The sequence below is a fragment of the Dipteris shenzhenensis genome, chromosome 33 (genome assembly GCF_047967505.1).
Source record: "Dipteris shenzhenensis isolate YYH24624 ecotype China chromosome 33, Dip_SZ_1.0, whole genome shotgun sequence".
Classification (NCBI taxonomy): Eukaryota; Viridiplantae; Streptophyta; class Polypodiopsida; order Gleicheniales; family Dipteridaceae; genus Dipteris; species Dipteris shenzhenensis.
In genome coordinates, this window is record NC_141628.1 from 24,077,538 (window position 1) to 24,091,415 (window position 13,878).

Below are 13,878 nucleotides of genomic sequence, written 5' to 3' on the forward strand. Positions count from 1 at the left end.
GCATGGTAAGATAAAACATAACCCGGGCGGATCCCAATCTGTCCTCCTCTGGCTTGGCCCCATTGGCCAATATAAAACCTGTCAAGTCTCACCAAAGAAAGAGAGCCATGGAAAACCCCGGACCAAGAGAACTAAAGACTGTCAGCCAAGTGACGAAAGTCGTCCAATCGAGCTGCATCATGAAGTCCAGCATGCAAAACAAAACTATCCCACTCCACTCTCTCCCTATCAAGAAGGCCACCCTCTGTGTGACCTGACTTGTCTTCAGAGAATTCAACCATGTTGAAATCTCCTCCAACAATCCAGGTGTCTGCCTGAGGAAGGGACTCTCTGAGCTATCTCCAAAAAGCACGTCTGTGGGCTAGATCCGAGGGAGCATACACATTGAGAACACCAACTGCTGTGCTCTCAATCTGAAGAATAACATAGCATGCTCTGCTCTCCACTAGTGTACCCTCTTGGGTGATCTCTGAGGCCCACCTAGCTGAAACTGAAATGCAAACTCCTCCCCTCGTGCCATCCGTAGGGCTCCAATATGTCCGGCTCTGTCCTCTGAGTAAGGATCTGCATCTGTCAATCCTGTTCTAGGAGAGCTAATGCTCCTGGATAAGCACAATGTCTGGGGGGGACCCTGAGGAAATAAAGCGAAGGGAGTCCCTAAGCAACTGCAATCTAGGAGCTCCCAATCTACGACCATCTGCATCTGAGGTAAATCTGCGGCCGTTCAGTCCTCTCACATTCCAAGAAATGATGGACAACCTAGACATCGGCGGATGGAAGTGAGGGGGTGCCAGTGGCAACGGCACAAAACTCTCTCTCTGATGGTGCAATCCAAAGTCGGTCTCTGATCAAACGCCAAATGTGCCCCAACTCATGTAAGATGGCTCCATCCAAGGGAATAGTACTCTGGCGCGAACTGAGGAGCTGAAAGTCAAACCAACCAGCACTCTTGGGCAAATCAAAGTCTCCTTGAATCTCAAAGAACAGAAACAGAAAGGCCCTGTCACCGAAGCCAGGTCGAAGAGTCCTAGGGCAAGAATGAATCTGCGAGCCGACAATACGGTGAACCGATGAAAACTGAGTCATGCTCATGAGCTATCTAGCAATCTCGATGTCAAGTAACTCAGCTGACCAGCTTTTGCTCCCCCGATATCGAAAGCTACCTGCGGAGAAACGAAGAACGTGCCCCTCTCTGGACAAGATACACACTGTCATTGGCACAATGACTGTGACTTTGATGTTCACCAGTGATTAGTAACAGATCCCAAGTACTCCTCTACCTCCTCTGACCGTCGGCAAAACACCGGTAGAAGTTCCAATCGAGTGAGGGAGTCTGTGATAACCCCTTGAGCAAAAAAGGGCCAAAACGCAACGGGCAGATCTCTGTCAACCATCCTGGGGTCAGGTCTAGGAGTCAGAAGAGCTGAAAAGGGCTGAGATGTCCTGACTCTGCTCCTGAAATAGGTGAGAGGGAGAGGAAGAATCTACGACAAGATGCCTGTCCGCGTGGGTGACTGATAATCTCGCTCGATCTCGTCTGCTAGGATCTCCCAATCCTCATGCCTGTGAGTAAAATCTATGACCACACTCGCAAAAGATCTGGATAAACCAAGAGTGAAAAGCTACGAGGACGAGGCTGTACTGGGAGGGGTGTCTAAAAGGACGCTCTGCATAGCAACAAAGGAAGGTACTGTGCGACAGGGCTGTGAAAGGGGTCTCGGGGGAACCTCGTACACGCGCATGAGATCCTGGGACGGGGGCTCTACTGACTCTGACCTGTGGTCTCCTGCTAAATAACTATCTCCGTAACCAATATCTGAACCTCCGGGTAGTAGTGTCTAGAGTCATCAAATCCTGAGCTACTGTCTCCTACACACTATGAAGACCTGCCTGTGGATGGTCCTCCGCATCTCCCCTTTCCGGGGTCTCCTGTACACATGTCTTGACTCCCTGAGCTACCGTCTCCTGCACAGTGTCAAGACCTAGCTGCGTGGTCCCTTGCATCTCCCCTTTCTGGGGTCTCCTGCACATGTGTCTCGACTCCCTGAGCTACCGTCTCCTGCACAGTGTCAAGACTTGCCTGCGGATGGTCCTCTACATCTCCCCTTTCCGGGGTCTCCTGCACAAGTGTCTCAACTCTCTGCCATCTGTGAGCTCGTACCTGGGGTTGCTCGTACTGCTGGCTCTTCCTCTGTCTCCGTCTCCTCCAAGCTCTCTGTGAAAGCTGTTCCACTAGAGGCACCTCCAGGTCCTCTGAGTCCACTGGAGGCTCCCCCAGAGGAGTCTCCTCTCGTTCTGCTGAATGAGTCGAAGCAGGTTCAGAGACCCCTGGAGGCTGAACTGTAGGCTCTGGGTCACTCGTAGGATGAGAAGGATCAGGAGTCTCTAATCGAGGCCGACGACTGGGGCAATCCCTAATAAAGTGACCTCTCTTCCGACAAAAAAGACACTGATCAAGAAGCCCCTCATACAAAACCCTCTGCTGCATCTGGACCCCATCTCCCGTGGAGTACGAAATCAAAGTAGGCAAAGGTCGAGGAGGGGGGAACTCTGAAGTGAGTCTGACCCTCGTAACACCTGTACCAGCAAGTGACTCAGCATAGGAAAGTCTAGCACCTAATGGGATGACTATACCTGCCACACTAGCCATATGCTCCACAGCTCTGCGAAGAGCTGACCTCATCAGGAAGTCCAAGGAAAAGCATCCAAAAAGAGACCTGGCGCGGTCTCGGGGAAGTAGTACTGAAGTGCTTCCGCCAAGGCCACAAATGGATGACTCTGCTCTAAAACTGAATCGGTGAGCTCATAAGTACTCTTTGAGCCTGCTCTGCAGACTGAAGGCCAAAAGAAAAGTACCCTTTGCCAAGCAATCGGAAAACCGTAACTGAGACACCCAATGAGGCCATGCTGGTGTACACCCAATCACGTAACTGTTGGCCTCTACCGGGTAGAAAGCCAATGATGTGCGTCAAACGAAAACCCTCCTCTGCTACCTCAATCATCTGCACAATGTCAGGAGGAAAAGAAACTGTGACTTCAATCTCCTCAGGTTCGACGACGGGAGTGGCATTAGTGTCCTCCATTGTCTCAGCTTGCGCTGTCATGAGGGGAGGAGCTACCTCTGCTGAAAATACGCACCAAGAACTCACAACCAACCTCTAGAATCCCCAAAAAACCCCTGGTTAAAGAATGCCCCAAACTTCAGCCTGCGTGGAACAGGCCGCTCAACGCTGAAGCAGAAAGCTCCGCCAATGCCTGGAAGCAGCCCAGGAACTCAGCTCCCCGGAACACGAGCAGAACAGCCCCGGAGAGGGCCCTGAAGCAGCCCAGCCTGAAGCGCAAGGGAGGGGCAGACAACAGCTACTGGCGGCCTAGAAGGCAGCCTGAAGGGGCGACCTGAAGGGCAAGGGGAGCTCGACCAGCAGGGCGCGACCAGGGCTGAAGGGGGGGCACGACGCGAACGGGCTGAAGGGGGGGCTCGACCATAGCCCCACCCCGTACAAGTTTGGAAGCCGAGGTTTGGACTAGGTTGGAGGAGAAGAAAAAGAGCAAGTATGCAACAATGAATGCCAACAATTAGGCTCGCAGGAGATGGAGAGCTAGAGAGCGGCTAGCTATGGAGTCTATAGTTGCCCCAAGTCAAGATCAGGCTAGGGAGGTGTCCACAAAGAGCTCGATCTCTGTAGCAAGAGAGGTAGACTCCATGCCTTGAGATGTCCTAGTGGCATGAAATGATTTCTATTCCCATGAAGGCTATAGGGGTGGACACAACACAGCATCCCCCTAGCCACAGCCTCCTCTCTAGCACCTTCCCATCCTTCTATCATCACCTTGGCCACTTGCCTTTCCTCCAAGGTCTAGCATTCCCACGCTTCTCCAACCAATCCCCCTTTTAGCCAACCCTTGTGCAGCCTCCTTGGCATCCCCCTTCCAATCTTCTACCGCACGAACAGATTAAGGAGATGATCTAGTTCATAGAGAGAAAGGGGATGCATCGGTTTGAGGAATGGCTTGGTAGTAGAAGTTGGTGGGATTTGCTACACATAAATGAATTTCATTGTAAGAGATTTAATGCTAGCCTCATGGTGCACCGCATCCCACCCCTAGAGAACCCTCTACCTGGCAATGACTCTGACCTCTATCATGTCCTCCCCTTTTCTAGAATATGAGCCCCTAGCCCCAACCAAGACGATGTACATGATAGAGTTTTGGCATTTGTGTCCCTAGTATTACTTTGAAGATTCCAAGTGCTTACCCCCCTTGCCTTAGAGATTACAATCTAACCATGGAAAAGCAAAATTTTTTAAGCAATTGGGAGCTCTACCTTTCTGCTATGGGAATGTCATTTCATAGCAACTGATATAGAGCAGTGGACTTTGATGGATTTTGATCTCCAAATGAAAGACCAATGATCATATGTTGGGAGATTGGTTGAGCAAGCAAGGCGAGGCCCTATGGATCAAGTACAAAAAACAAGGCCACCTTTTAGCTCACTCTTCCAAAGGTAGGTTGGGGCTCAAATGCCTCCTAATCATGATCCTGGTATATGCAAAGCAATTGAGCATACTAATCACTAAACCAATTCTCTAATAGATTGGGTGTGACAACAAGATTGAATTTGAATAAACTTTGTGATTTTGAAGAAAGGTCGACTTGATGGCTTTTTTCGCCTACAAGGTGAGCTTGGATCCATTGATGCCACTTACGTGAGGGTGCACTGACTTGGAATACTTAGCCTCCAAACCCTTGCCAACGTCCTCTCATTTTGACATTGTCACACAAACCTCGAGCTCTCACAAGGACTTCTTCACCACTCCCTCATCCTCTCAATGAGTTGAACCATTGGGCATGGATTTCACGAGTACGAGACAGCTGCCACATTGCTTGATTCTCCACCACAAATTAAAGAAAACCCTTGTAGAGAGCCCAACAAAAATTCATATTCTTAAAGAGATGTTTCTACAATAGGCGTTCTTAGAAGTAGGACCTCTTCCTAAGGAGAGGCTCAAAGATTTGGTCCCTTGTTGTGGGTCAAAGCGGACGTGTCTCTATCTTAATCAATGTAGCTAGTACGTTTGATTTGGGAGAGCTCATTGTTGAACAAGCCATTTGGATGGCCTTGATAGTAGTCAGCCTCAAAATTGGCATCTTGAATGTATATGCCCCTACTTGCAAACATCAAAGAGGGCCCTTCTGGCGCCAAATTATCAATTTCTTGCCTAACATAGACTCTTGGACTGTTAGAGATGACTTGGGCAACCTAGAGTTTACTGAAAATCAAGCTTAGGGGTGCAAAAGAGAGGCTCCTAAGAGCAATTTATATGAAGAGATCCTTAGCAAGAACCAGAGTTCACCATATTGCAAGGAAATCTCAAATATCCTTTCATCGGTGCCAATATGATGGGTTGTTAGAGAGTGTAGTGGACTACTTCTATTCGGAGATCCGGCTATGAAGACAGTAGGAGCCACAAGCATCTTCCCATCCGGGATTGATGTCATTACTTACTTGGCGGGCACAAGAATGTCACATCACTCCCATCGCCTTATGTCTGGAGTAGCGCCGACAGAGACTTGCCCACTCATGGGATCCCTTAACACCCTCTTGCCAATCTCCTACCCCCAGAGGCAGACCCCTATTCACCTCCTCTAGAACCCTTTTCTTACCCTGAGCGCTGCCCTTTACTGCCTGGACATCCTTCTTTCACTTCCCCTTGGTGGCTTCTTCTCACCTTGTGTCTCCCTGTCTAAGGTGGGTGCTCATACTCTTCTGAAGTACGCCCAGAGAACAAAGGCATTATGAGAAAGATGTCAAAAATTGGAATCCTGAAATCTCTGCTTCACTAATCCAAGATTACCTCATCTGTAACTGAGACTACACTAGGGCACATCTTCAGGCCAGCTTATGAATTCACCTTCCTTCTCCTCCATGCTCATCTTCCTCTTACCATAGCACATCCCCCCCTCCTCCCCACATTCTGGCTTCTCTTTTACATCTGCTGATCTTGGTGCTCATCTCAGTGGATTCCAACCTCTTCCCCTTTTGGCTGTCTTCTTGTTATGTCAGCCATAATCGCACAACAATGCAGCTTGGTTACGGTGAGGCTTGAAACCAGAGGTCTCAATAGCACTTGCAATTAGTAGGGACTTCGAGCCTAAGCAATTAAGAAGATGTGCAAAGGGCAGCCCATGAGAGGGCTTTTATGCTATGGTCCCTTGTGGGACACATGGCACCAAATATGGAAGCACCTTGGCAAGTGTTGGGTTCAGCGGAGGATTCGAGAGACGGAGCTCATCTTGGAAGGAGGTGGAGACCTCATATGAAAACACGCGAGATCTAGAGCTTATGGATGAATCCAAGGCTGCGTGGAGAACAAGTTTGGAGCTCTTTTAGACAGCTTACGTTTCATTGGTGATACGAGGATATGTTTCGAGCATATGTAAGTAATTGGCAAACTAATTGGAAACAATATTTGCCCATATTAGAATTTGCATATAAAAGTACCAAGCATTCAGCTCTACAGGTTTTAGTTCATTCATGATGATGTATGGATCTCAACCTAGAGCCCCAATTGCAATGGGACTCGAAAAAGAGGATATGAATCAAATGCTTAAATTACCTAAAGATAGCTTTAGAAAGGCTCAAGATAGAGCCTTTCTAATGTCGAAGGTTGGAGTTTGAAATAAACGAGAAAGTCTGTCTTAAGGTGCTCGAATCTTCAAAATCCCTAAAGACAAGTAAATGTCCAAAGTTGTCGCCTAGGTATTGTGGACCATTCATAATACTTAAGAGAATTGGAGACCTTGCTTGCAAATTAGCCTTACCAGAGGAAGACCAAATGCTTCCTTTAAATTTTTTAAAAACAAATCCTCTAATAGATGCTCTGAAAACAGAAGGTTCACTCTATTCAAATGAATTTTCTGAGGATGTAAAATCTAATTCCAAATTGCAATTAACTGAAATACTTAACATTTGGTACGCTTTTCTTATCTAAGTCACCTAACGACTTACCTAATATGCGTTTAATTCCTTGATAATGGGTTAACATATTTCAGTGACATACATTTTGGCTTGATAGAACCATTATGACAGTGGAAAATGATTTAGTTTTGGTTAAAAGCATAATTTTAAATATCTAATGGAAAAGCAGAAATGTCACGAATTGAGACACTGATTCTTTCTCCCTTTGCAAAATTATTTTTGGTCCTCATGAAACAAGGCATCTTTTGCAGCTCTCACATAAAATTCTGACATTCATAAAGCAGAGATACGTTTTACCTCTGCAGAATTTAAGTGCTCTCCCTGCAGGAGCTGAACTTTAGAAAGAAGCAGACAACTTGTGAACATAAGAGTATATAGCTCCTGCTCATTTTCATAAGTATTACTTGCTTTCATCCTCTCCATGCTGAGCAACAAATTCCGCAGAGCCCTCTCAGCTTGATCATATTTCCTGAGTTTCAAGTATAGCTCTGAAACCAAAGTAAGGACAGAGATCGATTTTTAACTTCAAATTAAAAGCTATACCTAAATAAGTCCCCTTGTTGTATTCTTTTTTCCTTATTCTGTTTTCCTACCTAAATGTCCTGTGATGACCGTTCTGGTCCCTCAAAACTTAGCTAAAGTATGACATTTTAAACTGTGACATACACATGGTTCAGCCTTCTGATTAGCTTATTACCTGCCACATCCCGCTTCATACGCATTGCAATGAAGCAATCATCAACATGATTCAGTGTAGATTCATAGTGCTCAATTGCCTTCACATATGCATTCATTGAAGTTAGTGCTTTTCCGAAATTCCATGCTACCAATATATCTGTTGGTCTTTCTCGAAGAGCAGCCTCGTATGCCTTAATTGCATGTTCAGGCTCACCCAGTTTTATCCATGCTTCACCCAGCATCATAAATGTCTGCAACAAAAAAAAAAGTTGCTGTTCATAATTTTCCAGTTTAGGGCCATTTTGTAACAGAACCAAAAATCTGCCTATATTGAATATTTTCTCTGGAATTCATCATAAATTGAAAGCTTGATACTCCCATCTAACTCCATGCCTTTGCTTCCTGACATTTCTTGACCATCACGAGAAAAAACTACAATAGTAGGCATCTCTGACCTAGTCCTAGCTACCTCGCTGCCCCTCATCAGTCCTCTCCAGCTCTTCTCACTATCATGCTTCCATCCTGTGCTCAATTCTCCTTGTCCACCCCCATCCCCCAATGCTCCTCAATTGTGCTGCATTCTTTGGCACTCTCCTCGCCTCCCTCCCTGGCTGGCCTCCCTGCCCACTTTTCCTCCCATGCTGGTGCTGCTGCCTCACAAACGCTGTTCACTCCCCCCCCCGCCGCCATGTTTCTTCCCCAACCGTTTCTCTATTGCCTCCCCCATTTACATTTTCCCTTTCCCCAGAATCTCTCCACTCCTTACCCAGGCTGATCTCTAACCCTCCCTGGGGTCTTACTCCCTCCACACCTGCATTACACCCTTCTGCTCACCCCTCTCTCCAGGATTCCTCCCCACCTCTTTCTCCCTCTCAGTTGCCTCCCTTCTCTAAAAAACCTGCATTCCACTTACATTGCCACTGAGCTCCCCTTTGTATTCTCTTTAGTGAAGATATCCACCACGCTGTCCGCAGACAGACAATAGATGGGGCCTATGAATCCATCCTCAATACAATGCCAAATGTAATGATGATTTTCAATATTTTTTAAGGCAAGCATGAAAGATTGTATTTTTCACAACAGCAATGCAATGATTGCCAAAGTAAGTGGGAGTAGCCACACCATCTTGAGAATGATACGGATGATGCATTAACTATCACATGCACCCCTATGTCAGGTGCATGGTGACAAGTTGGCTGACTAAGCTCAGCTTTCATCACTAGTTACAGCCACCAGAAAGGGCATCCGATAAGGTCAATAGGAGCGCACAAGTGGCAGTGACTATGCAGAAGACAACGCAGGTCAAAAAACACAGATTTGACTTTTCCAGCCAAAAGTCGACGTGTTAACTTTTTTGTCAGGGTAGACGATCGACCTACTTGGTTGACAGTCGGCATTGACCAACCGACCATGGTCAACCGTCAGCACTAACCAGCCGACCAAGGCTGCCGATTTGCCCTAGAAGTCTATAAAAGAAGGTCATGTCTTTCATTCAAGGGGCATCCAGTTTTGGGCTCTCTCTCCTCCAGAGTTCCAGGCTGCAGAAGTAGTAGTTCAGGTCCAGCAGCAGATCCCACATATCCAGCAGCCATGGGCGCAGCCATAGCAGCCCAATATCATGCTCAATCAGGCGCTAGTTCTGTAGGAGGTTTCCACAGCAGTTAGGGGAGTTTGCATTGTAGTTTTGCAGTCATTTGACAGCAGCATGGTACTCTAAAGGGTATCCATTTTGTAAGCCAATTAGGTACTCATGTACAGACAGTAGTCATGGCATTTATGCCAACATCATAAATAATGAAGTGTACAATAGTTAGGAAGATCTCTTGTGCCTTTCATTCTTGAGTTCTCCTTCTTCATTCATCTATTTCTGCACAGCAAGTCCCCACATGTTACATTGGTATCAGAGCAGCATGGTTCCTTCTAATCTAAAGAAGTTTGGAGGGAGTCCTGGCAGCAAAGCTCAGTAATGGGACTCAGTCACAGCAAAGAAGGGAGGATGTTCGGGATATTATGCACTTTTATATTTTGGCCCTACCCCGGACCATATTTTGGCCCTACCCCAGACTTGTGGTAGTACTATACTCCATTAGCCTCCCCCTCCCTTTCTTCATTGCGCATTGGGCCGGCTCCCGTCTTTACCCATATGGGTTTACACTGTTGCAGGAAAGTTAGGGGGAAATTTTCCCTCTCGCAATCACTGTTGCACCAGTTGACGGGTCTACCAGCTTCCATCATGGACCAATCCAGCATAGCAGCTCTCATGCAAGCATTCAGGGAGCAGGATCATCTCCTTGAGAAGAATCGGCTACTTTCTGAGCAGCCACAGCTTTTGAGCAAGCACAAAAAGAAGACAAAGGAGGATGCAATGACATTGGACCACCATTACCAGCTTCTGCTGAACAGGAACTTGAGGTGGCCATGCATCGGGCCAGACATCGTGCCGACTTTGGACTGAGAGAAGATGCTTTTACAACATCAGTAGTTTCTCACGGCCTCATCATAGTTCCTCTTCCTATCAGCAGCCACCAGTGTGAGTCCATCTTGTACAAGAGCTACATGCAATTCTGCAAGGTCTTCCACCCATGAAGTTATTGCAACCATTTCCAAAGCAAGCTCTCAAGGGTCTTCCATCCATGGGGCCATCTCAGCTCAGTCACCACACCTAGACGATGAGCCTCTTGGGTTTACTACCCATGAGGATCATCCAGTTTTAGCAGCTTATTCTCTTAGGATTCACACCCGAGGCAATGATTCAATCAGTACAGTTAAGTCAGATGAATCTTTCACTCATCCAGCAGCTTCATCATGTCCACTTAGTTCCTCTGGGTCTCCCACCCAAGGAGCTCAGTCAGCTAGATCAACTTTATCAGGGGACAACTCCTGCTGAACTAGGCGCCTGAGGTTTCCATTGCATTTTTGTAGTCATTTTACAGCAGCATGATACTCTAAAGGGTATCCATTTTGTATGCCGATTCGGCACTCATGTACAAAAAGTAGTTAGGGCACTTATGCCAGCATCATAAATAAAGAAGTGTACAATAGTTGGGAAGATTCCTCGTGTCTTTCATGTCTGAGTTCTCCTTCTTTGTTCGTTGATTTCTGCACGGCAAGTCACCGCATGTTACATTAACTTGCTCAATCAAATGTATTCTATAGAGGCTTCATTTGTTGCTCCATACTCAGTTGTACTAGAGAAAAGAGAGATACCTAGCTTGTTTCTTATTGAGCAAGCTAACCCCAATGAGAAATGATTTCCAAAAGTTTCAAATTTGTCATCTATGTCCCCACCAGAATCTGATCTGTACACCCATAAAGCTCAAAGTTACAATATTTAGCATATGTGATCCCTGTACCGTGTACATATTTAAGAACCCTTTTGGTTGCATTCCAATGTGTTATTGTAGGGCAATGCATGAATTCTGAGTACCCCTTCCTTTGCAAACAACAAAAATCACTTTAGAGGAGATGGAGTTCCTAGAGTTCCGCTCCTCACCCAAAGTTTTGAGATAATAGATGATCCTGTACTTCTACAGACACTCAATGCACCCCTCTTGTTGTCACAAAATCATACTTCTACCAAGAAACAAAGAGAAATCTTTAAGATTGGCTTCGATAAAAAAAAGTGGACTTCAATAAACTAGGACAAGTTTTATTTTCCTTTGTGTTGCATTAGTTAAATAACACTATGGGGACATCCACAAGGGACTAGGATTAGTCCAAGAACTACCACCCGGATCCTGTCCAAACTCTGCCTGAAACTCTCTCGTAAAGTGCCATGACAGCCCAAATGATCTCCTAGTCATAACCCAAGTCCTGTAGGCGCCGTATGAGGCGGGCTCTCGGAACCGTGTCAAATGCCTTGCGGAAATCCACAAAGCAACAATAAACCCTCTGCACCCTCTGCTTTCGTGACATCGCCTCCTCGATGATACATCTGAGCATGAGAATGTGGTCCATGGTTCCACGATCACGCTGGTGGAATCCGGCCTGTCCTGCTGCTCTAAGTCCTCGACACTCTACAAGTCTGCTAACCTCGGAGTCAAGTACTGATGCATAAATCTTGGACATGACATGTCCAATCATAATCGTCCTGTAGTTCTCTGGGCTCATGGGATCCCCTGCCTTGTGGATGGGTGAGATAGTGTTAATGGTCCAAGTGTGGAAATCCCAAACAAACAGCTTCATTAAAAAGCTTTCCTAAGATCGGGGCTAGGAGGTTAATCCCATATGCAATGAACTCAGTGCATAGCCCCTCATGATCCTTCGCTCGGCCATTATGAAGTTTCATTATGGCATCCTGTACCCCTCCTCTAGTGAAGAGGGTGCAGGATGTGGGACGAGACATGTGTGAGAGGTTAGGGACTGGCTGATTTGGGATGTCATAAAGTGTGCGTGCATAATCAAACCAGAACTGAGTGTTAGTGAGTGGCGGAGGGGACCGTCCTTCTAGAAATCTCTGCCAGAAGTCCTTAAAGTAATTTAATCGATAGAAGCATCACGTTGATCGTGCATAATGACATGTCGCAAATTTATATGCTTTCGATTCAGCCCCACGATATAGGGGAGTAATGGAGGAGATACTTGACATGTGGATAGCATGGATCAACGGTAAGAGACGGCGCGGAGTAGTGGAGCCAAGGACACAAAGACCACGCCTGATGCAGAGGTTGGAGGTCCAGCCCATCACAACTGTACTCAGAGGGGACCATCCAAGCCGAGGTGTCACTCTTGATATGGCCTACAGGATACAGAGATCATGGAGACCAAGTGCCCTGCTACAATGAGAGACAACCCGACAAACACAGATACGAGACATCTTTGCACCTCACAGAAGAGCCACCATGGCACTTGGCTATGTATTTTGAGTACTTGCTTTGAGTTTTTTAGTTTACTTAGAATAACACTTAGCAACGGCCCTAGCAAGTCCTTTGCGTCAGCCCACAGTGGCTTGTATGAGTTACCCTTGGATTGTACTTTGTCTCTAAGTTGCAAGAAACATTAGGAAATTTTGGGAAACACCGTTTCCTTGCATTTCCTAAAAATGGACGTTTCCGAAACGTGGAAACGCCAGCTCTTATGTGCAACGCTGGTCCACCAAAAAATAGCTAGTGGTCTCCACCAAGGATTGGTCGGTGGCTTGTAGTCGACGCTAGCGATGAACAATCGTCCACCATATGTTGCTCTGACGGAACAATCCACCAACATTTCGGTGGTTTGCATGCATGTGTAGACATTCCAAATTCGAATGCATGCAGGAATCTTTATAAGCGCCTTTGCGTAGTCTGTTGCACTCCATCGCCGGATATGAAGCCGCTCAAGTATCATACTTGAGCATTGGTCTGTGCTTGCTTGAAGTTCGCATGCCCTTGCTTTTGTGGCGTTGCAATTGTAGTTCGCAAGTTGCTTCGTAGTTTGCATGCCCCTGCTTCATTCGACAAGCGATGCTATTCTACATTCCATGGTCAAGCCACTATAAGGTTTCATCAGAATTTCAATGTGCTTGTAATGATTGCTATTAGTGACGCGGGCTTCTATTTTGTTCAATGTTTGTTAAGTCTTAATGATTCTGTAGTTGTTCAGGTGCAGGTCTTTATCTCCCTAGAGCACCCTGTCTCTTAGAATGCCAGACTCTTCTCTCTGTCTCTGTCTCTGTCTCTGTCTCTCTCTCTCTCTCTCTCTCCACCTAGTTGGCGCATCGTTGATGATGTATTTTCCTTTCGGATGATTTTGTGTCCCATAGGCCATGTATGGCCTTCCGTGGACCTTTAATAAAATTTCTTTCTTTCTTTCTTTCTTTCTTTCCAGTCTTTTTTCTTTTCATTGTCATACCCAGATGTATTTGATTATGTATGATCAGACTTAGGATTTAGCACGGGTGATGATGGTCGTTTTAGTAGCTCTACTTTTATTGTGATTTGTATCAGGTTTTCTTTCAGTCTCATAGACCTATCGGTCTTCCAAAGACTCTAATAAAATTTCTTTCTTTCTTTCTTTTCTCTCTCTCTCTCTCTCTCTCTCTCTCTCTCTCTCTCTCTCTCTCTCTCTCTCTCTCTGTATATATATATATATATATATAATTCTTCTTTTTGCCCTTTCATTCCTTTCTTTCCTCCCTATCCATGAACGATGGCACCAATGACGATAATCTGCAGTGCTTGTGTATGCATTGTGTGCCAAGAGAAGTGATATTTTCTCAGTGCACCTACCTGCTCAAGCTCGCT

At 46.2% G+C, this 13,878-nt stretch overlaps 1 protein-coding gene across 3 annotated transcripts in view; it reads right to left on the bottom strand.

Moving 5' to 3' along the window:
• LOC147879854 (uncharacterized) overlaps nt 1-13,878 on the bottom strand; it is a 214,690-nt gene that overhangs the window by 171,939 nt on the left and 28,873 nt on the right. For all 3 annotated transcript variants that reach the window (XM_087372036.1, XM_087372037.1, XM_087372035.1), the window contains exons 4-5: nt 7,677-7,908; nt 7,277-7,467 (exon numbers count right to left, since the gene is read on the bottom strand). In XM_087372036.1, the coding sequence (XP_087228162.1) occupies nt 7,277-7,467; nt 7,677-7,908 (423 nt within the window). The remainder of the gene's footprint in view (nt 1-7,276; nt 7,468-7,676; nt 7,909-13,878) is intronic.